Source organism: Gymnoscopelus braueri (genome assembly GCF_963280865.1).
Source record: "Gymnoscopelus braueri genome assembly, chromosome: 23".
NCBI lineage: Eukaryota > Metazoa > Chordata > Actinopteri > Myctophiformes > Myctophidae > Gymnoscopelus > Gymnoscopelus braueri.
In genome coordinates, this window is record NC_137625.1 from 29,450,576 (window position 1) to 29,475,943 (window position 25,368).

Consider the following 25,368-nt stretch of genomic DNA (forward strand, 5'->3'; position numbering starts at 1 on the left):
ACAAGTACCTAAAAAGTTTACTTAAGTAGAGTACTTAAGTAAATGTACTTAGTTACTTTCCACCACTGCCAAAAAAAACTATAATTATTCCTTCAAGGCCTTTTTAAAATGTGTTCTGAGTGTTGTGAGATCATCACAATTTGAGAGGTCTATGTGTTTTTTTTAATACATTTCTTCTGGCTATGCATTACGTAATCTGTGTCTGCCCGGAATTCCCAGCAATCATGACCTAACCTGTAACACTGTTGCCAACTTGGCCATTATGTGACATAGCAGCTGTTCAACATGAGCTATCTGCTATCGCATGAGCTGTCTCCATGTCCTGATTTCACTCAGGGGTATGTAGGCTACACTGTAAAATCCTCAGTGTTCATTTAACTCAGAGAATGTACAAATGCAGTGGTGGAAAAATTAATCAAATGTTTGACTTTACGACTGGAATTAAAAATTTACTTGAGTAAAAGTACAAAAGTATTGGTGCCAAAATGTACTTAAAGTACCAAAAGTGAAAGTACTAAAATGTTTGAAAATAGCAGATCTGCAAGCTCACAACGCGTCGTGATGCAACGCGTTGTGAGCTTGTAGATCGGCTATTTTCAAATTGCCTAGGTATAAAATAGGGCTAAAGTTGTTATGTATGTTTTATAATGTTATATATTTATATCTGCAAAGTAACTAGTAACTAAAGTTTTGAAATAATTGTAGTATAGTAAAAGTACAATATTTACCTCTGAGATGTAGTGGAGTAGAAGTAAAAGTATAGACAATTGGAAATACTCCGGTAAAGTAAAAGTACCTCAAAATTGTACTTAAGTACAGTAGTTGAGTAAATGTACTTAGTTACTTTACACCACTGTACAAATGTAACCAAATAGACCCATGGGTGACCGTTTGGTTACATTTGTGCACTCTCTTGAGTTACAAACAGTGACGATTTTGCTGTGCATGGTGAAAGCTTTATCCAAATGAATTCAGCCTGACGGAAATGATTTTGCACCCACATCTGCACTTTGATAATTAATTAGGAAGACATACTTGTAAAAAATTATTAACTCTTGTTTTGTGCGTTGCATAATCTCAGTATGTTTCGATTATTTATTTTTGAATTCATGGAATGAACACTTGTTTTTTGAACAAGTAAATAAAAGATAAAAGAAAAACCTTCTCAGCTCCCTCATTCTCTTTTCCTTCTTGGTTACCGGTGATGGACAATGTAAGTGAAAGTTGCACTGTTAAATTTGTACTTGAGTTAAAGTAGGCTACTGGAGTGCTTTTTTGACATTTTCCATATATTTTTTTAGGAATGTTCAAAAAATCTCACTCAAATATAACTAATGTCACTCAAAATAATTACTTAATTAGTAGAAGTAAATGTACTTTGTTACTGACGACCACCAGTTGTTGCCTTGTGCAATTTCCTAATAGCCCTAACAAAATGACACCTGGGCTGTCAAATATATTTCAGGAAAACTCATTTAGACCTTCTGCTTATAAATGTTTAACTTTCTGCCATGCTGTTTGCCTTCGGCTGTGGGTGTTATTGAAGATGACGGTCCATTCCTAATTTGGCCTGAGGATAGAACAGCAAGAGTGAAGTCATCATCACGGAGGACCATGTTGTTCACAAACTGTTTTCGTTCAAACATCAAGAACAGTGAATTCAGCTTGCATGAGTTTGTTAAAGCAGGGTCAGAGGAACCCCAGGGGGGAAGGGGGGTCACTGACAGGCTCCATGATATATTTTACTGTAAATTGATTATAAGTTGTTCCAAACAAGAACGATTATCTTAATAATAGTTTGTTTGTTACTCTCATCACTGTTTCCTCTGCATCTACGGCAAGGCACTGCATCACTAAACCATATCTAACAAATCTTGCCATATGGAGGTTCCTGGGAAAAGATCTTGGGGGCATGCCCAAATGTCTCTATTTGGGGGGCCATTGAGACCGGGAACGCATCTGTGTCATTTTTAGATTTCTTTGGCTATTCAAAAATAGCTCATGTACATACACAAGCTCATAGTGCCGCGCTATGAGCTTGTAGATCTGCTATATTTTTTTTATTGTGAAAATGTGTACAAATCTTTGAATATATATATGAACATTTGTAACTCAAATGTTTGCTTGGGGATTCTACAAATGTTTTAAAACTTATGTTGCTATAGTCAGTGGTTCTCAAACTTTTTCATGTCAAGGACCCCCAAAATGACATGTATTTGGCCGCAGACCCCCATCTGAAAATATGTTGTTCCAGGGACCACCAGAAGCAAAGATTTGAGTTAAAAATACAGCATAGGCCGTTCGAGTCTCACCCACCCTTTGATTAGTCATATTCTTCTCCTCCTGTGTCCTTAGTCCCCCAGCCTATCCCTGTGTTGATTGTCTGTTGAGTTCACCTGTGTCCTGTTATTTCCCTGTCTATTTAAGCCCTGTGTTTGCATTACCTATTTGTTGGTTCTTTGTCTGCTGTTGCGTGTGGCATGTCTTGAGTTTTGTCTTAGTGGAAAACTAAGACAAAAAGTGGAAAACAAACCACAAAATCAGCCTATAGGGTTTCATGCCTCTTTAAATTGCTTAGAAGAAGCAGGGTTATGTGCTGTGCTCTAAAATTAGATTTAGAAGTTGTAAAATAAAGTAAAATCAAAATAATGTAACTATCAAGTCTCCAAAACAAATTATGAAGAATATATTTATATAATAGAATATCACAAAAAAACAATAACAAGACATCACTCCTTTTATTACACACCCATCAGAGTGTGGTGAATTACAAAGTATGTTCACAAATCCAAACCGAAAAACAAGACTAAACAAATTAAAACAAAACAAGACAATATTTGGAAGTCACATATGCTGTAAGATTTGTTTCCCCTTGGTATTTCACCTGCAACGAACATAAAAAATACATTTGATCAAAGCTTCAGCTTGTTTGTAGTATCTACACATTCAAATCAATTGGCCATGGAACTTGGTCACAACATTTTTATCTCTCTGGGAGTATTTGGTTATTATTAATTAGAAACATTTTAATATTTCTGAGATTTGCATCCCATGTATACATAATTACAATATGTACATGCAATTAGGGTAATGGTGTAAAAAGCAGTATCAGATAATGTCATGGTATTTGGTAATTACATGAGTACTGTTGTCAGTGTGAAGGCAACACTGTAGGTAAATTTGTCACAGGATTTGGCTAAATATGTTGTCACCAGTGGTGGAAAGTAACTAAGTACATGTACTCAAGTACTGTACTTAAGTACAATTTTCCAATACTTTTACTTCTACTCCACTACATCTCAGAGGCAAATATAGTACTTTTACTCCACTACAATTATTTGAAAACTTTAGTTACTAGTTACTTTGTAGATTTTGATTATTATTACAAAACATACATTAACCACTTCAGCCCTATATACATTTCAGCCTTTTTGAAAACTTGAAATGGGACATTCTGCATAATGAGTACTTTTACTTTTGGTACTTTAAGTACATTTTGATGCCAATACTTTTGTACTTTCACTCAAGTATATTTTGAGTATTTCTACATTGCAGTATTGATACTTTTACTTTTTTTGAGTACTTTTCCCACCACTGGTAATTAGTGAGTACTGTTGTCACTGTAAAGGCAACACTAGGTACATTTGTCACAGGATTTGGCTAAATAATGTTGTGACAATGGCTTTTAGTCGGGAGCTAAAAAAACATAAATGTAACATTCGGACATTTGTGTGAATGTATGTAAACCTCTTTTTACAGTCATGTCTCCATCAGTGCTTTTTCTTAAAAATATATATCTTCAAAAACAGCTTATTAGAAAGAGAAGTCTAACTCCACAGTCACAATTATTTACTTCCCTCCGACAAGTCTTTATTCCTGCATTTTAACATTTCAATCACAGTGCTATTATTTATTATTAAGTCTTTATATGAATATTTGTCAGTGAGGGGTATATTAAAACCTGACAGCTTAATGAAAAAGACTTGATTTCACAGCTTGGATCCCACTATGGTCTCATATCTGCTGGTCAGGTTCTCAAAGTGGGGTCCTTGGAGGGGGCTCCAGAGGGCAGCAAAATAGCAAAATATCTTAATGTAGCATCACAATCATTTTTGGAGGCCCACTTGCAATACCCTCGCGGCACACCAGCGTGCTCCGGCCCCACCGTTTGGGAACCGCTGACCTGTACAATAATATATCAAACAAATTGTTCTCTGGGGAGTATATTAGGTTTCAAAAATGCCAGACCTTCAACATTAAGTGTGAGGCTCTGTATATATCATTTTCCTCCCATGTCCTTGTTCTGCCCTCCTGCTTCTTCCTCTCTTTGTTTTAGGGTTTTCATCCATAACCACAAAGCTACAAACAGCTGACCTCTACATGTGGCTGGTTGATGGTGCGCTAACCACTTTAAACCATAGAGATAGAAAATAATAGAGAGGTAACGAAAATCCCCGCCCATCCACTTGTATGGAGTTGCTCACCCAGCGAATATTCCCTTTTCACCCCTTCTTCCGGGTTGGGACGGGCGGGGCCTATTTGGGGCCTATGTGTGACCCGTCTTGCATCACTCTGCTCCTCGTCTCCAAGCCCCCAGAACCGAGAGGGAGCAGTGAAGCGCATTGGACATGCTGCAGCTCATTACGGCTGGGGCCTGACAAATGAACGAGCGAAAACGGTTTCGACCAATGGGCTCGACTCACAAGCTTGCACACGAGCTTGTGAGCCCATTGGTCGAAACCGTTTTCGCTCGTTCATGTGTCAGGCCGCAGCCGTAATAATCAGCTGTACCGCTTGGGTGGACATTCTGCCCTCGGACATTGGGTGGACATTTTGAAAAGCTATTCCGTACACAAGCAAATCTTATTCTCTTTCTGCCCATTGCTGTTCTGTACATTATTATTATTATGTTCATCACCATAGGCATTTTTCTAAAGTGAAAAAGAACTAGGCACTTAAAGGTTTGGTTAATTATGACTTTGAAATTAATAGAAGTTTTGAGAAGCTACTCTGTATACAAATTGCTTTTCTCCGACTATGACACCACACTGACCCTAGCCTTCTTCTAAATCTAAAATCACACACGAGCGCGCGCGCGCACAGACACACACACACACACACACACACACACACACAAACATACACATGCACGCAAATGCTCAGGCGTCTGCAGACGATGCGAGTGTGGTGTAATTTCCCGCCTTGGCCTCGATGCTGTAGACCACTGAAGGGACGTCTAGCTTTCTCCTCATCTGGCAGAGGATGGCGATGGCCAGCCCTGTGGACACCACCTAGGGAAGGGAGAGAGACAGTACATAGAGTATGTACAGTGGTGGAAAAAGTATACTCACATTTTTTACTTAAGTAAAAGTATCAATACTGCAATGTAGAAGAACTCTGTTACAAGTGAAAGTACAGAATTCAAAATGTACTTGAGTAAAAGTACGAAAGTATTGACATCAAAACTTAAAGTACCAAAAGTAAAAGCACTCATTATGCAGAATGTCCCATTTCAAGTTCTCAAATGTATGAAAGTTCTCAAATGTATAAAATTTCACAACACACGACACATTGTGAAAATTGGAAATACTCAAGTAAAGTAAAAAAAATCCTCAAAAGTGTACTTAAGTACAGAACTTGAGTAAATGTACTTAGTTACTTTCCACCACTGAGTAATGTATACAGTAGAGCCCATCCATTGTTCTTCACAGTGCTGCCATACATTGTTGTCGTTACATAACCTAGTCACGTCACCAATAAAACATGTTGAAATAAGCAGATTTTCTGAGCCATGGGTTTGAAGGATCATGGGCGTAAAATGACTACAAAGGGGACACAGACGGTTACAACGGGTATTCTGACAACGGGTATATAATAACGGGTATTGCATAACAGGGTGGCCAGGGCATGCATTCCCCAGACCCATAGAGAGAGAGAGTAACGTCACGCTTTGATCTCGCCGCAAAGCGGGCCGCTATGGGCTATAGTTCCAAACAATGGAACTTCCTCATCCATTCTTCTTACAATGGGAGTCAACGCTAGTGTCGTCACTCTCGCATTAGATCACGCTGGCATTCCCTATTTGCATTAGCCTGATTATCAGCCTGAAGCTGCGTGGAGCTTCAGTCTGAAATTGGCTGCGGTGTCGGCGATTACAAGGGGGAGGGGATTCAAATTTCCCTAAACCAATCACAAGAGATCCACGGATCCGCCTACATCTGACGTCATCGCACAGCTAGTTTTAGCAGATATTCGCTGATTGGCTTGTCGTTAGACCCACCCCCACCTCCGACTCTCATTGGACGGTACTTTTTGTACCGAATATATCCATAGGCTCACATTCAACACCAGACCAAGAGGGGCAGTCCACTCGGAGAGTGGGTGGGGTCTATGGTTTGGAACCAGGCTATATTTGCATTTGTATCCCAACTTGCATCCTTCCCGAGTAGGCCAGTGACCTGTCTAGTAATTAGAATAATGCCTAGTAATTAAAATAATAATTATCATAATTTGATTCATAGCATCATACACTAAGTATAGGTTTCTCTTGCAGTTTTTTAACCCATGAAGACCTGAAGGCGATTCTACAAATGTCTTCTAAATCCCAACAGTATTCTGAAAAAACATGTTTCTATATCAGTGGTGCTCAAACGTTTTCATGTCAAGGACCCCCAAAATTATATGTATTTGGCCGCCAACCCCCCCATCTCAAAATATGTTGTTCCAGTGACCCCCAGAAGCCAAGATTTGAGTTAAAAATGTTCGCTTTAAAAGAATAAATATATTCAAAGATTTGCACACATTTTCACGATTTAAAAAAAATAGCAGATCTACAAGCTCGTACGAGCAGCTACGAGCTTGTATATTTTTCAATAGCCAAAGTGTAAAATAATGCTTTTTAGCTCAAATAAAAAAAAATACACAGATGCGTTCCAGGTCTTAATGGGCTAAGCAAAATGTTGTTGTCGGGTAAAGGGAGTGCTTGGATTCCGAAATTAGGACAACAACGGTTTGAGAACGACGACAACATGAGCGTTTGCACAACCTAAACTCGCGACAAAACCGAGAGAGGTGCCAACTCGACAGGCTTTGCCAAACAACGTAATTTTTTTCTGCTGCGTGGTGCAAAGTGTTATATGTCATCATTGGCCTTCCTCCTGGCGAACACACACTCCCATTGTTGTCATTGATTGGCCACTTGACACTTCCCTTTCACATCTGGATGAAGGCTGTCCATTCAGCTGCCTACAGAAGAGCCTTATTCATCTCCCAAAGGGCCGGACAAAATGTATCACCGGCCGAAATAATGCTCAAAATGTCAGCATATGACACTAATAAAACAGAAGTGATACTGTAGACATAAGAGTAGGCCTTTACTATACTTAAAGGGCAAGACCACTTTGGTAGAGGTTTGGGTTGTGTAGTTACCTTGCCATGATGTAACTCCAAAGGTGGGCAAGAAATAAAAAATAATTTCTCCATTGTTTAGAAATTGATAATTCAAAATATGCTCCTCATTGACTTACATTGTACGGTAAAACAGCTCTCAAAGTCACTCTTTTAGCACATAAACAAACGCAAACAAAGTTGATTCAGACAATATAGAACATCACCAAACCCAGTACTGTTTTTTTTTATTATAAAAATGTCAACTTCCTGTTGATTTTGCCATTTTTAATAAGTAGAAAACCTGGACTGGATCCGCGGATCCGGATCCAGATCTTCAAATAGTAAAATCAACAGGAAGTTGACATTTTTATTAAAAAAACAAACAGTACTGGGTTTGGTGATGCTCTATATTGCCTGAATCAGCTATGTTTGGGTTCATTTATGTGCTAAAAGAGACTTTGAGAGCGGTCTGACCGCACAATGTAAGTCAATGAGGAGCATTTTTTGAATTATCAATTTCTAATCAATGGAGCAATTATTTTTGATTTCTTGCCCACCTTTGGGGTTACATCATGGCAAGGTAACTACACAACCCAAACCTCTACCAAAGTGGTCTTACCCTTTAAGTACTTTATATACAACAACGTAATGTTGACTCACACATTACTCTTCATGTGTTCTGATGATGGCCCAGAAGTGTACAATGTCATTTTCTTGTTTGCTTTCTTTTAATCTGTTTCTTGGGTTGTATTTATTTATTTATTTATTTTAATCTCCCTTTAACCTATTTCACTCTGGCATCCCTATTTTCCCCAATAAATATCACTGAAGTATAAAATCATTATTTTTTAACTTACAGTGCAAAGTAATGTATCAGCCAGTTCACTGGATTATGTGTTGGATTTGCTATTATTGTTTGCTTTTAATGTTTTTGGCATAGCACTCCCTGAAGGTCCTTTTGCGGTGTCGCATTTATCGTCTGCAAGGCACAAATCCTTTCTACTAGACTTTATGGACCAAAGAGGACACCATGAAATAGTCAAAAAATAATTAACTAATGTTCTCTGTTCATTCAAGCTTTTTATATGCTATTTAGTTGTTCTGTTCTCTTTCAACTTTTGTAATGTTGTTTGAGCAACCCAAGTTGACATACATAATCTTACTTTGCTGATTAAAACCCATGTCAGTAAGATAAGTACAAACAATAATAATAATATATAATAATATAATATATCTTTATAATGTTATTCTCAACATAGGCTTCTGTGGGACTATCTGTGTGTGTGTGTGTGTGTGTGTGTGTGTGTGTGTGTGTGTGTGTGTGTGTGTGTGTGTGTGTGTGTGTGTGTGTGTGTGTGTGTGTGTGTGTGTGTGTGTGTGTGTGGGGGTGTGTGTGTGCGTGTGTACGCGCGCGAGAGAGAGAGAGAGAGAGAGAGAGGGACTCAAGCCTGATGATAGATGGAGAAAGTCATTTAAACGGTATGTTACATGGACTTATGAAATACTAATGTTACAACACATACTGAAAAACCTTCCCAGTGTGGAGAAACAGGAGAGAGAAAGAGACTAAAATTATGATATTCTAAAAAGACACCAGCACCAACAATTCTTTCTACATATGATTGCACTAGAATATACTATTTGACTCTAAAAAAACACCTTGAATTGAACTGAAATCAGACAGACAGACAGACAGACAGACAGACAGACAGACAGACAGACAGACAGACAGACAGACAGACAGACAGACAGACAGACAGACAGACAGACAGACAGACAGACAGACAGATGTGCAGTAGATATACAGTAGATTAAGACATAATATAAAAAAGAGAGACAGACATAGATTGCATACCCAGAGCAGCATGAGTCCCATTGATATTGCTATAACAATATTAATGGCCAGAATCACGTGGGCGATCACGATGGGAAGGCATGGCTGAAAAAGAAGAGACATTAAAATGGCACTGAAGCCTGACGTATACAGTACTTCTGCTTTTGTTTGACAGTGTCGCATGCTGAAAATACCTGATCCAGAAGCTGTGAGCTTATAGACCAGCTATTTGCGGCCTGTGGCTGTGAGACTGTCATATGACAAAGTAAAAAATATGTGTACTTTTTAGGATGCTGTTTTTAGCCTGAGAAAAGAGAGATAAAGAGGTGGGGATATCCTATAAAAACACTGTTGGGTATTGCGTGGATTTGCAGGAAGACATTAATTATGACACTTCTGCAAGCATTCCAAATGGCATAATATTCTAACAGGGTTGACATTTCACTGACATCTACCACTTAACACGTGTTTATTTACTGTACAACTATAAGTGATCAAATGACACACCCACACTCACACACACACACATACGCACGCACGCACGCACGCACGCACGCACGCACGCACGCACGCACGCACGCACGCACGCACGCACGCACGCACGCACGCACGCACACACGCACGCACGCACACAAAGGAATATTTGTTGTATTTATCTAATGTTATGTCATGTTGTTGCAGTCATAGCAAATTAGAGGAAACAGCAATTTATTGTAATCAGTCCAGTCTGTGTGTTAGCGATATGACTCCAGAGCAGACGGATGGATTTTCATGCACCAGAGATATGATCAGTTAGGCTGCCCCAAAAAAGGGTCAAAAAGGTCAATTTCACAATCAAGATCAGGGTCAAGATTACATAATCGGTCATATGTGACAAAAGTTGAGACGGACATTGGTGCAGGCATGGTTTGGTACTTCAAGAGCGTTTTTTTTAGTTTATTCACATTCCTCCCTTTCCGATCTAGACTTTCGGACTGTGGATTGGAATCAGTTCCAGTTGATCTAACTTGCCCTTGAAACTCCAGCCTAAATTAAGATTTAGACTAAGCCACTAAGCTAGCATGCAGCGGTGGAAAAAGTACTCAAATTCTTTACTTAAGTAAAAGTACCAATACAGCAATATATAAATACTCTGTTACAAGTAAAGTAAAAGTCCAGAATTCAAAAAGTACTAAAGTATTGGTATCAAAATGTTCTTAAAGTACCAAAAATGTTTGAAAATAGCAGATCTGCAAGCTCGATGCGACGCGTTGTGAGCTTGTAGATTGGCTATTTTCTATGTATAAAATAGAGCTAAAGTGGTTAATGCATGTTTCATAATATCATAATTTATATCTGAAAAGTAACTAAAGTTTACAAATAATTGTAGTGGACTAAAAGTAAAATATTTGCCTCTGAGATGTAGTGGAGTAGAAGTAAAAGTATTGGAAATTGGAAATACTCAAGTAAAGTACAAATACCTCAAAATTGGACAGTACTTATACTTTCCACCACTGCTAGCATGTACTGCAGCTTTAAACAAACACAGAAAAACGACTCTCTGCGTGTGTGTGTGTGTGTGTGTGTGTGTGTGTGTGTGTGTGTGTGTGTGTGTGTGTGTGTGTGTGTGTGTGTGTGTGTGTGTGTGTGTGTGTGTGTGTGTGTGTGTGTGTGTGTGTGTGTGTGTGTGTGTGTGTGTGTGTGTGTGTGTGTCACCCACCTCCTTGTAAATCATGATGGGCTCCTCATCTGAGCTCTCCTCAGAAAAACTGCTGTTCCTGGGGACCGCCACCTGCAACAAGCATGGGAATGAAAGAAAGAAAGAAAGAAAGAAAGAAAGAAAGAAAGAAAGAAAGAAAGAAAGAAAGAAAGAAAACCCAACCAGTCAACCTTTATGAGCAGAACAAATAAGTACAACATGATGAGGTGTGATGAAATAGAATGTCTTAGACACTTAAAGGGATAGTTCACCCCCAAAATAACTTCTTTTCTAAAACAAAACAATGTCCATGAATTCAAGTCTCCATGGGGTGTGTAATTGATAGAAAAAAAGTCATTTTGGGGGTTAACTATCCCTTTAAGCCCTGCTTAACCATTTGTCACTGATAGGCTTGTCACAATTATTGCATAATAGTCTAATCGCAATTATTTGAGATAATCGCAATTATTTTTGCATTAACACATTCCACGCCAGAGTTTAATATCATAATGTACTCACCAGTGCCAGCGATTTTTTAATTCTTTTTTTTTTTTCACGTCGCCACAGACCTCGTTAAATACCTTAAGATCGCGCGTTAAACTGTTTGCAGACACACAGGGTAGCTGTGTGAGTCGCCCAGAGAAGACCGTTTCAATCGGCGATCGTCCATTTTGAAGTTGTTGCGGAATATGTTAAACAGCAATCAGCGAGGAGAAACAAAACTCCGAGATAATGGAGGATTAGGGGAAGATTTAGCGAGGGCGGGTGGGAACGAAAATCTCCGGATACGGATATTTCCATATCCGGGTGTGCTACAATGAAATGTGTCACTGCGAATGAGGCCTACAATGAAATGTGAACCTGCGGAGAAAAAAAAGACGACTTCGCGTAGATCTATGCGACTGGCACGCTGCGCAATTATTTAGGTTTGCGTAGATCTACGCGATTGGCACGCAATGTGTTAATTGTCATAATCGTTTCCATGTTGAAAAATGTTCATACATTTTTAAATATAAAAGAATTGCAGAAATATCTGATCTACAAGCTTACAATGTGACGAGTTGTAAGCTTGTAGATCAGATATTTCTGCTATTTTATATAGCATTGTATAAAATGATCAAATATGTCAAACGCAAACAGAAATATGAATGTTATTCATAATGTTCCGATGTTCAATGGCCAAACACACAATTAAATCGTTAATCGCAATTATTTGAGTGACAATTAATCGTCAACTTAAATTCTGGGTTCTGGGGCCTTGAGTTAAACACAGAGCTACTCACACAGTTGCTCAGGTCATCCTCGTGGCAGAGGCAGGACTCAGGGACAACGTCCCCCCAGTCCTCGTAGCCCGTCTCCAGTCCACAGCATTCAAACTGAGAGACACGAGGGCACAGAGCGGAGTATTAGGAGATATATATATACACACACACACCGCACTGGCACATGTGTGGACACGTGCACGCACACATAGACACGCACGCATGTACACGCTCACACACACACGCTCACGCACGCACGCACGTACACGCTCATGCACACACACGCACGCACGCACACATGCACACGCACGCATGTACACGCTCTCGTGCGCACATATACACGTGCGCACACATACACGCATGCATGTGCATGTACAGTACAGTACAATGCACTGTTATCCATGATGTTTCTGCAGAGAAAGGTACAACATAAATGTCTCTGACACACACACACACACACACACACACACACACACACCCCCACACACACACACACACACACACACACACACACACACACACACACACACACACACACACACACACACACACACACACACACACTGTACATCTGTACAGCTGACACATACTCAGTCACAAAGGAAGAACAAGTAGATGACAACCTACATTGTACTGCATGCCGGAGACCAAAGCTTTGGAAGAGTCGCTGGCTTCGCTGAGCGGCATCATGGCCTGATGCTCCCGCCTGATCTCCTCACCGACCTGTGGACAAAAAAACACACTTCTATTCACCAAATCAATGAAGCATTGAGTTTGAGTGAGTGGCTTTTCCTTTGTGTTTTTTTTCCCTCCTTTTTTTCATATACTTGATTATTGATTCGTATGGATTTTTTTTTTCATTTCAAAAGTAACCGTGTGTGTACCTCGTGTCGAGCCGGCAGTGCTCTCATGAGCTCCACGAACAAGATGAAACTGGTCAAGGCCATTCCGACTGTGAACTAAAACACACACACACACACACACACACACAAAGTCACACAAGTACACACGAGCGCACACACACATTTTAACACTTTCATTATAGTTATTTCTAACTTCTCTAAACTTCTTAAATACGTACGTACACACACAAACACTAGAACAAAATATGTACGTGTGTACAATGTACTCATATACTATACACATATTACTGTACATATTACTTTTACATATTACTCCGAAACCAGGTCTCAAAAGAGTGAAGATAAAGATGCAATCCATAACTTCTTTGTGAATCAAACATTATTTTAACCAATCTCTATGTTAGAGATCCTGTAGTCGGGTAGGACCCACTACTGGTTGATAAGAGGTATTGCATAACATTTCAAAGGGAAATGTGAGCTATGGGTTAAAATCCTGTGAAGAACATGAAGGTTATGGATCACAGCAATGAGAAGAGCAGGAACTGGGCTCAAAGCCAGCCCTCTCTTGCATGCCAAAACCAGTGGTGGAAAAAGTACTCACGTTTTTTACTTAAGTAAAAGTATCAATACTGCAATTTAGAAATACTCTGTTACAGGTAAAAGTCCGGAATTCAAAATGTACTTGAGAGATAGTACAAAGGTATTGGCATCAAAATGTACTTGTACAAAAGTAAAAGTACTAATTTTGCAGAATGTACCATTTCAAGTTTTCAAATGTATAAAAATCATTTGAAAATAGCAGATCTACAAGCTTGTAGATCGGCTAATTTCAAATCGCCGAAATGTATATAGGGCTGAAGTGGTTCATGTATGTTTTGTAATAATAATCAAAATCTACAAAGCAACTAGTAATAAATGTAGTGGAGTAAAAGTACAATATTTGGATCCGAGATGTAGTGGAGTAGAAGTAAAAGTATTGGAAATTGGAAATACTCAAGTAAAGTACAAACACCTACAAATTATACTTAAGTACAGTACTAAAGTAAATGTACTTTCCACTTTCCACCACTGGCCAAAACACATCACATTCATGTTATAAATTCATATGGATTGGCGTGACTGGCCTTTTCCGTTTCCATCAATCAACAAATTCCAAGCTGAGGCCAACAGAAGTACACTGAGTCATGGGTTTGTGTTGGCAAATGATAGAAAGTGTTTGTGTTGCCAAATGAGAGAAAGGTTATGTTTGTGAGACTTACTAAGACGAGAGCCCATTTCTTCTCTTTACAGATTCCAAACAGACCGATTATGGCCAACAGCAGGGTGACAATGTCCAGGGCGTAAAGGATGGTTATTCCTGTGATCAGCTCATCCATCTGGAGGAGAGAGACGTCAAATTGGCGCTGTTAGGCAGATTTCAAACATTTTTTTTGTCACTCAATGCCCCGCTTCATCATAGTGTCAAGCAGAGGTAGTGAAAATAGCCTATCTGTAAGCTCACGTTGAGTTTCACTGCTATTTTCACCATTTCTGAATATTTTTGTTCCATTTCCTGAAAAGTCCCAGTTTTGGACATAGCAACACCTGACAGCGACAAAATGTAATGATTACTGGGCTCGAATCCTGAAAGAGAGCCAACTCACATGCCTCCATCCAAGGTTATAATAGTTAACTAAAATGAACCCATTAAGTCCGGGAACGCATCTGTGTCTTTTTTTTTTTTCTTTGGCTATTCAAAAATAGCAGATATACAAGCTCATAGCGCGGCACTTGGTGCCGCACTATGAGCTTTTTTTTTTATCGTGAAAAATGTTGCAAATCTAATATACACATATATCTATATCTATATACATATATATTCTACAAATGTCTTCTAAATCCTAACCGTTTTTTTGAAAAAAACGTATGTTGCTATATCAGTGGTTCTCAAACGTTTTCATGTCAAGGACCCCCAAAATGATACGTATTTGGCCGCGGACCCCCATCTCAAAATAATTTGTTCCAGGGACCCCCAAGAAGCAAAGATTTGAGTTGCAAAAGCTTTAAAAAATACATATATTCAAAGATTATTATTTTTTTAATCACGATTTTTCAAAAATAGCAGATCCACAAGCTCATAGCGCTATGAGCTTGTATATCTGCTATTTTTTTAATAGCCAAAGAAATCTTAAAATGACACAGATGCGTTCCCGGTCTTAATGGGTTAAAGAAATAATGAAAACTAGATTTACAGTTTATAAGATACAGTTTAGTTAACAGAAATAAAAATAAGAAAGAGGCTTTACCGAACATTTTAACAGTATTACACAATATCTTAGTTCCTTAGTTTTTGTCTGTGACGGTTTATTTCATACATAAATAAGCCTTGTACTTTTTGTGGATATGAAATATATCTTTCAAATTGGTAGCTGTGCTTTGAATACATTTTGAATAAAAGACGTTTTAAAATCTCGATCATGACAAATTCCCAAAATTACAATTAAGCCCGACCGTAATACTAAAGCTAAAACGAATAAAAACTTAAAGGACGACTTCACCCATTTCCAACCTATCTTCATATTACTGTTCGTCACTAATAATCATTATAACATGGTACCATTTTTGTCAACTGGGTCTGTGTCTCAGGGGAGGGCTGTGGAAAGTTCAGAAACCCGCCTACCAGTGACATCATCGATGGGGCATCCAAGCTAATAGAACGGCAGGCTTTCTATTTCTGGAAAGTTAGCATGCTGTAATGGAAGTAATTGTTCTCGTGTTAATAAAAAAAATGCAAAACTGCTTAGCGATGATGTCACTGGTAGGCGGGTTGCTGAACTGTCCACAGCCCTCCTATGAGACACAGACCCAGTAGATAGTTATTTTTTTTACCATTTTGTCATGAGCATTAGTGAGGACCAATTATATGAAGACAGGTTGGAAATGGGTGAAGTCGTCCTTTAACAAAAACTAAGACTTTTCAGAAAATTAAAACTAAACCAGTAAACCTTTCTTCCATCTCAACTGGTCTCGCTCAATAAAGAGAAAGCAATGCCATGTGGACTGTGTACCCCCCTTTGTAGGTAAATAAATCAAGTTGTGTGACAGGCGGGGTCGGGTTCAGAGGGCAGAAACATCCCATTGGGACTATGAGGGGTTCAGTTAACCTTTATGTACCATTTTGTTTGACAAGTTGTCTTGAGTGACCCATGTAATGACACACATAGCCTAGGGAAGCCTTTGCAAGTGAAAGTTTGTTTTGACAAATGCTGTGCTATCTAGCTGTTGGCTGAACGTTTTGGCTCGGCCGAGGTCGTTTTGACCTGCAATTCTGAAAAGGAACAACTGACGTGTGCATGAGTTATGTTTCCTCTGTCTTTTTTTTGCAGCCCAAGGTCAAATAGTCAATTGTGGTTATAGTCATCACATCCTTGGGGATTGTTGTGTGCAATACATTGTCAGTTAAGTGTGCAATACATTGTCAGTTTAATGTCTACATATTAGCATGTGATCACTGTTCAGCTCATGATTCTTCTTTATATCTGTCCAGAGTACTGAATGGAGTTTTAAACTTTTGACACATCTTTTGCTTTAGTCGATGGTTTCAAGTTTCACATTTGGGGAAAAGACTGCCGTTAACCCATTAAAACCGGGAACGCATCTGTGTAACCACTTAAACCATTATTTATACTTTGGCTATTCAAAAATAAAATAGCAGATATACAAGCTCATAGCTTGTAGATCTGCTATTTTTTAAGAATCGTGAAAATGTGTGCAAATATTTGAATATATATATTTCTTTAAAGCGAACATTTGTAACTCAAATCTTTGCTTCTGGGGGGTCCCTGGAACAACATATTTTGAGATGGGGTCCATGGCCAAATACATATCATTTTGGGTGGTCCTTGACATGAAAAGGTTTGAGAACCACTGATTATGTAGCAACATACGTTTTTTCAAAATAAAATGTTAGGATTTAGAAGACATTTGTAGGATCCCCAGAAGTAAAGATTTGAGTTAAAATGTTTGCTTTAAAAATAAATATATATATATATATGAACTAATTAAGACTTGTGCACATCTTGTTGGACCCCGACTGGAGGTGCAGGTCAGCGCAAGAGATATGTATAAAGCTAAAAGAAGAAAACCTTCAAAAGAAGGGACCGCACACTCCTCAGGACTGATTTTGCTTTTTTATTTGTTGCACAACGCGTTTCGCTTCTGCTTCCTCAGGTCATAGCACCTGAGGTATATATATCAGTATATATTCAAAGATTTGCAAAAAATAAACCCATGATTTCTTTTTTTTTTACATTTTTTGAATAGCCAAAAAAATCAAAAAATGACACAGATTCTTTCCCGGTCTAAATGGGTTAAATGTGAGAATTAACCAACACCTGCACTCTCTCAGCTGACAGAGTGTCACCCAGGGCGAACTTCCCACAAGTGACTAGTTGGGGGGGATTCGGGGTCTTGCTCCGGGAACCTTCCGCAGGGAACATGCGGAAGTTGGCGGTTAGCGGGGGTTCAAAGCCAGATGTTCCAATCTGGCTCAGATTTCATTCAGCAAACTTAGAATCTATTTCATGCGTCTCATCGTTCCCATTCCAAGAAGATACAGTGAATGAAAGATCTTATAACTGTATGTTCCAGAGTGTGTATCTGATTAGATTTTATTTAAGCAGGGAACTGTGGTTAGATGTGAAACCTGTGTGTCATTTGAACACTGGGACTCTTCTAGGCCATTGGTTCTCAATGTGGGGTCCGGGGACCCCCAGGGGTCCTTGAGGGAGTTCCAGGGGGTCCCCAGCTAAATGATAGATAGTTAGGAACCAAATGGACCCTTATGGGTCTGTAACTCAGAGTTAAATTAACATTGATTTTAAAATATAAGTTGGGGTCCTAGAGATAGAAATGCCATTAAATGGGGGTCCGTAGCCTAATGCATGTCAAACTGAGGGTCCTTGATATTAAAATGGTTGAAAATCTCTGCTAGAGCCTTAAAGATCTTCTCTTATTTGTCCTGCGATGCGTTGTCAGTTTGATATATATGCAGCATGTGTTCTTCTCTGTCTATTGTCTGTCAAGAGTTTTGCATTGTGTTTTAACCCATTCAATCCGGGAACGCATTTGTGTCATGTAATGGAAGTTTTTAGCTGTTACTTAATAAGATTCAGAGTTCAGGAAGATGGACGCAGGACTCATGTTTTTAGGCATCAATCCATTCTTTATTTGTAGTCATCACCATGTTACAGAGCAGCAGCATGCCTGCTGCCCAGGTCCCTTTCTGCCCAAGTGTCTCCTAGCTCTTTTATACCTTCTTGCAGAAGTCCACACAATCAGCTGGTCAACCCTCTCAGCACACCCATAATCGGCACTTTACAAATAGAATAGATTCGTGTGAAATCAGCTGTTGATGGTCAGTCCCAATATATAGGCTCATGAACAAAATGGGTTACACTTTGCCTGGGATACTGTAAATAGTTTGGTGTGTCAACAGCTGTTGTGAGGGAGCTAGGCTCCACGGGAATCACCTGTCTGTCAGAGCCCAAGACATCATACTACTGCAGAGAGTATAGGCTACTACTTCAACTTATACTTTTGTGCATTAAATGAATCCATACCCTAATGATGGTTATGTGAATTTTGGCCACCACAGTTAGATTTCATTGGATATAAAAAATAAGCAGATACACTATAGCTGTGAGCTTGTCTGCTATTTTTGTGAAAATGTGTGCAAATCTTTGAATATATACAGTTTTAACTCAAATCTTCGCTTCTGCATGGGGGTCCCTGGAACAACATATTTTGAGATGGGGGTCCGCAGCCAAATACATATCATTCTGGGTGGTCCTTGACATGAAAAAGTGTGAGAACCACTGATTATATAGCAACATACGTTTGTTTTTTAACTGTAAGAAGACATTTGTAGAATCCCCAGAAGCAAAGATTTGAGTTACAAATGTTTGCACACATTTTCATGATTTAAAAAAATATATAGCAGATCTACAATCTCATAGCACTCTGTGCCACGCAATGAGCGTGTATATCTGCTATATCTTTGAATAGCCAAAGTGTAAAATAATGCTTTTTTAGCTCAAATCAAAAAGAATGACACAGATGCGTTCTCGGTCTTAATGGGTTAAACGTTTGACACATCATTATGCTTTTGTCTATGTGGTTTCAAGTTTTGCATTTGGGGGGAAAAGACTGTCTTTAATGTTGAGAAACCCGACACCTTAGACTTGTCACTCTCAGCTGAACACTGTCATCCAGCCAGGGTGACTTCCCACAAAGTGATCAGGTGGGGGGATTCGGTGTCTTGCTCCGGGAACCCTCCTGACAGCTAGGGACATGCAGAGGTTGTTGTTGGACACACTGTCTGGCTGTTGCACCCATGGGGTCGAAGCCAAGATGCTTCAATCTAGCTCTTATCAGCAGATTTCATTCAGCAACTTGTTGGGTTCATTGCCGAATCATTCCATTCTCTCTACCCCTGACATTCCTCACAATATGATCTGATGCAGCGAAAACACGCTAGAAACCCGTCTGCAACGACCACAAGCTTGATGACGTCGGATCAATTTTAATGGTTTTTAAAACCCATTCGATCCGGGAACGCATCTGTGTCATTTTTTTAAGCGAACATTTCTGTTTCTGGAGGTCCCTGGAACAACATATTTTACAAATGTTCGCTTTGAAAAAATATATAGTCAAAGATTTGCACACATTTTAACTATTTTTCAAAAATAGCCAAAGACATCTAAAATGACAGAGATGCGTTCCTGGTCTTAATGGATTAAAAGCAGTTCAGCTTAGATAACAATTATACTGTATATTGAGAGAGGGGGGAGAGAGAGAGAGAGAGAGAGAGAGAGAGAGAGAGAGAGAGAGAGAGAGAGAGAGAGAGAGAGAGAGAGAGAAATCCAGACAGTTGGTATTACCTCCTCAGCTCCGTGGAGGTATCCATGACTAAACAGAGTTACTGCCAGCAGCAAAGCACTGATGGCCTGCAACGACAATCACAACAACAACAAACTATTTAGTTTCATCCATTTATCTGATGCTCTTAGAGTTATCCTCAATGGCTTGCAATGAGCAAGCAGGTACAACAGTATAAAATCATGTGTTAACTCTATGAGAATGTACAAATGTAACCAGTGGCGGAAGAAGTACTCACGTTTTGTACTCAAGTAAAAGTACAAATACCACAATGTAGAAATACTCTGTTAGAAATAAAAGTCCGGTATTCAAAATGTACTTGAGTAAAAGTACAAAAGTATTCACATTAAAATATGCTTAAGTACTGAACGCAAAAGTACTCATTTTGCAGAATGCCCCATTTCACAAGTTTCTGAATGTATAAGAATGCTTTGAAAATAGCAGATCTACAAGCTCACAGCGCGTCACTTTGCGACGCGTTGTGGGCTTGTAGATCGGCTATTTTCAAATAGCCTAAGTATGCATAGGGCTGAAATCGGTAATGTTTTGTAATAATAATCAAAATCTACAAAGTAACTAGTACCTAAAATATTCAAATAATTCTAGTGGAGTGAAAGTATAACATTTGCCTCTGAGATGTAGTGGAGTAGAAGTAAAAGTATAGACAATTGGAAACACTCCAGTAAAGTAAAGATTCCTCAAAAGTGTACTTAAGTACAGTACTTGAGTAAATGTACTTAGTTACTTTACACCACTGAATGTAACCACGGGTCCATTTGTTACATTGGTTCAGTCTCAGAGTTAAAGACCCATAATTGTCCTTTTGGTTACTAACTACTAACAATTTAGCTGGGGACCCCCTGGACCTCCCTCACAGTAACAAATGATAAATGGACACTACCGTGTAGTGCTGAGTCCAGTGGTGGAAAGTAACTAAGTACATTTACTCAAGTACTCAAATACCTCAAAATTAAGTACAATTTTGAGGTATTTGTACTTTACTGGAGTATTTCCAAATTTCAGTACTTTTACTTCTACTCCACTACATCTCAGAGGCCACTAAATGTATTTGAAAACTTTAGTTACTAGGTACTTTTACAAAACATTATGTTATTATTACAAAACATACATTAACCACTTCAGCCCTATATACATTTCGGCCATTTGAGCTTGTAGATCTGCTATTTACTTTTGTACTTTTTACTCAAGTACATTTTGAAAGATTTGTATACATTTGAAAAATTGAAATAGGACATTCTGCACAATGAGTACTTTTACTTTTGGTACTTTAAGTACATTTTGATACAATACGTTGACTTTTACTCAAGTACATTTTGAATTCCGGGGGCATACCAGTATAATAATGCAGATATGAACCTGTGGCTGTGTCCTTGCAGATACAGCAAGGAACGTTTATTCAATAGCTAGACCATACAATGCCATGATTAAAATATAACAATTGAACGCATGCACAAAATAATTATGTCAGACTCACTCGGGTATCCCCAGCGAGCCTAAATAAAGGATAGGAAAGATTTGATTCATGTTTAATTTAATTGAGAGCAAGGGTTGCAGTGGCTAGCGGGTTGATTTGTCAATATAAGTAAACATTTTTCCTCTATTGTCACAGATATTAAAGGGTTTTAATTTTGGAAAATGTTTTAGAAATGACTGAAAAAAGTTGGGATAGGCTGAGTTGAAGTTGTATGGGCGGTTCCTGGTTGCACAGTTATCAATCAATCAATCAATCAATCAATCAATCAATCAATCAATCAATCAATCAATCAATCATGTATGTATGTAACCCTATACCCAAAATACTCTATAAACAGTAGCCTAAACACTGTAGCCTATTTGACACTATTGGGCTACCATTGGAAGTTCAACAATTCCAAAATGTATTATCATATACTATATAGATATGTTGAGCATTAGTCATCAGTGCTGGAAAATAACTAGAACTAACTACTCAAGTACATTACTTTACTAGAGTATTTCCAAATTTCAATACTTTTACTTCTACTCCACTACATCTCAGAGACAAATATCGTACTTTTTACTCCACTACAATTATTTGAAAACTTCAGTTACTTGTTAGGCTACTTTGTACATTTTGATTACTATTACAAAACATACATTAACCACTTCAGCCCTATACATTGATCGGCCATTTGAAAATAGCCGATCTACAAGCTCACTATGCATAGTGATGCCATGCATTGTGAGCTTGTAGATCTGCAATTTTCAAGAGATTTGAATACATTTATACATAGGATACCTTGTAAAACGGGACATTCTGCATTTATGAGTACTTTTACGTTTGGTACTTTAAGTACATTTTGATGCCAATACTTTTGGTACTTTTACTCAAGTACATTTTGAATTCTGAATCCGGACTTTTACTTGTAACAGAGTAGGCCTATTTCTACATTGCGGTATTGATACTTTTGCCTAAGTAAAACATTTGAGTACTTTTTTCCACCACTGCTAGCCAAGTCATCTACTAATATTAGGCTCTAATTAAAACCACCCGGTCACCGCCCATGTTACAGTATGACTAGAGTCTAGAGGAGCGTCACCAACGTTACTCGGAAAACGGTGGCCTATCGAAACCTGTGACTCGAACAGGTGCGGCGGGCGGAGACTACTGTGTCGAAAAAAAAACAAAAAACAAACATGTTGTTGTTTAAAGTCTAAAGTTTAACTCCTTAATTCGTTCGTTTTGGTTCAAGTTGTTTTAATCCGAACTGAACAAGATCCACATACTGACTCTGTCTGTTTTCAGTGGTGGAAAGTACATTTACTCAAGTACTGTTTTCAAGTATTGTTTTACTTTACTCGAGTATTCCCAATTTTCAGTACTTTTACTTCTACTCCACTACATCTCAGACTGAGGCAAATATTGTACTTTTACTCCACTACAATTATTTGACATTTTCAGTTTCTAGTTACTTTGCAGATATACATTATTACATTATAAAATATACATTAACCACTTTAGCCCCATACCTAGCCAGGTTTTGTTTGATATTTTTCAAACATTTTAATACTTTTACTTTTAGTATTGTTTGATGCCAATTACTTTTGTACTTTTACTCAATTAATATTTTGAACACAGGCCTTTTACTTGTGACAGAGCCATTTTTATATTGTGGTATTGCTACTTTTATTTAAGTAAACAATGTGAGTACTTTTCCCACCACTGTTCTGATGGTGTTTATGTTTACAACGTTCCTCGGTAGTCGTTACAATGTTTCTCTTGTAACATAATGGTGCCCACGCGGCCCCACCCCCTCCAGTCTGTGCAGTGACCGGTGTAACACAGGAATTGGTAACCTATTCAATTCCGTGACTTCCCGTCTTAACTGCGGCGCACAACCTGAGAGCAGTGGTGTAGTATAAGTAGGCCTACATGTATTCAAGACAAGTACTGTATAGAGTAACATTTTGAGTTTTTTTTTTTTACTGGAGTATTTCCAAATTTCTGTACTTTCACTTTTATATTTATAATTATTATAATTATTATAATTATTATAATTATTATAATTATATTATAATTATATAATTATTTGAAAACTTGTAGATCTGCGATTTAAGATTTTTATACATTTTGAACACTTGTGAAATGGGACATATTCTGCATAATGAGTATTTTACTTTTGGTAGCCTACTTTATTTATGCCACAACTTTTGTAGGCTACTTTTACTCGAGTAAATTTTGAATAGCGCCGGACTTTTACTTGTAACAGAGTATTTCTATATAGCAGTATTGATACTTTTACTTAGGTAAAGCATGTGAGTACACTTATCCCACCACTGATTCTCTAGTCTAGACTGATATCATGACTAGTGATTATGAAAGACAAGTCACATAATCCGATAGGTCACCAATGTTGGTGTATCGCCTGCAGGCTCCCGCACCACGCACTGCACGCAGAGACAGTCTGGATGAAATATGATTCCAGAATGAAAGACAGCCTGTGATCGCAACGAAAACAAACGACATGTGTCCGACTCCGACCTGATCTGTTTGTTACATTTTAACCTTGTTATTTAAGGTTTACCTTATTTATTTTTTAGTCAGTTTTGCAGGCTTGAAGCCTGCAAAACTGATCAAAAGAATTAAGGGAAACCTGAGGCTTCACAAGTTCACATTCATAACAAACTATACTTACCCCGAACAAACTGGTCAAGATAATGAAGCCTCTTTTAAGACAGACGTTCACTGTCCCCATGATTTATTCACGGTCAGGAGAAAAAAAAGAAAAAAGAAAAAAACGTTATTATCCTCAGTAAAAAGAGAAGGAGAATCAGAGAAGGTAATGTTCAGAAACAGCCTGTGCTCCCTACTGTCCACAGCACCAGCACCATTGTGCCTCAGCCTTCATGTTATGCTGTTTAAAGAGGGGAGGGACCGTTACTTATTGGCCCCTCTGTATGGAGAAAATGAGAGAGAGAGAGAGAGAGAGAGAGAGAGAGAGAGAGAGGGAGAGAGGGAGGGAGGGGGAGAGAGAGAGAGTGAGGGAGAGAGAGAGAGGGGGAGAGACAGGGAGGAAGGGGGGTAGAGAGAGGGAAGCAGAGAGAGAGAGAGAAAGAGAGGGGGGAGGGAGGGAGAGAGACAGACAGACAGACAGAGAGGGAGAGGGAGACAGAGATAGAGAGAGAGGGGGAGGGAGAAAGGGACGGGGGGAAGGGAGGGAGAGGGAGAGGGAGAGAGAGAGAGGGGGGATAAAAGAGAGGGAGGGAGGGGGAAAAGAGAGGGAAGGAGGGAGAGTTCTTTAAATAATACTTTTTTGCTTGTCTTGTATATGATGCACTACAACTTACACACACACACACACACCTAAACACAACAGTAGGCTATAATGCACACCATGCGCGCACGCACGCACGCACGCACGCACGCACACACACACACACACACACACACACACACACACACACACACACACACACACACACACACACACACACACACACACACACACACACACACACACACACACACACACACACACACACACACACACACACACACACACAGAGAGAGAGAGTACGTTTTTATCTATTAAAATGTATTCACTTGTTTTACTGATGTTGGTGTGATGTGATTCAAGCCTCTAAAGAACAATTGAATTATAAGTTGACTTGAGTGAGATGAGAGGGAGATGGTATCAAATTCAACCGACAAAAGATGTTTGAAAATGAAAGATTCACATTACTGTGCGTGCGCGCACGTGTGTGTGTGTGTGTGTGTGTGTGTGTGTGTGTGTGTGTGTGTGTGTGTGTGTGTGTGTGTGTGTGTGTGTGTGTGTGTGTGTGTGTGTGTGTGTGTGTGTGTGTGTGTGTGTGCTCCTGCGATTCTATGAAGAACTTCAGAAGGCAAGGGTTACATTCAAGTTGGTGTGTGAGTGTGTATATTAT

At 38.9% G+C, this 25,368-nt stretch overlaps 1 protein-coding gene across 2 annotated transcripts; it reads right to left on the reverse strand.

Moving 5' to 3' along the window:
* Window positions 1–4,791: 4,791 nt before the first annotated feature.
* LOC308079688 (tetraspanin-8-like) lies at window positions 4,792–24,317 on the reverse strand. 2 transcript variants are annotated; one of them, XR_013932618.1, is made up of 10 exons: window positions 24,120–24,317; window positions 19,947–20,012; window positions 14,286–14,402; window positions 13,048–13,122; window positions 12,791–12,886; window positions 12,185–12,277; window positions 10,923–10,994; window positions 9,245–9,328; window positions 5,110–5,291; window positions 4,792–5,071 (listed from the first exon to the last, which is right to left on the reverse strand). XR_013932618.1 is itself a non-coding variant. In XM_080421249.1 (9 exons), exons 1-9 carry the CDS (start codon window positions 24,177–24,179, stop codon window positions 5,160–5,162), a joined length of 795 nt encoding a protein of 264 aa, XP_080277375.1. In that variant the 5' UTR covers window positions 24,180–24,317; the 3' UTR covers window positions 4,792–5,159. The 2 variants fall into 2 exon arrangements, 1 of the variants encoding a protein (XP_080277375.1); XM_080421249.1 differs by having other exon boundaries at window positions 4,792–5,291.
* Between the last annotated feature and the right edge of the window lie 1,051 nt (window positions 24,318–25,368).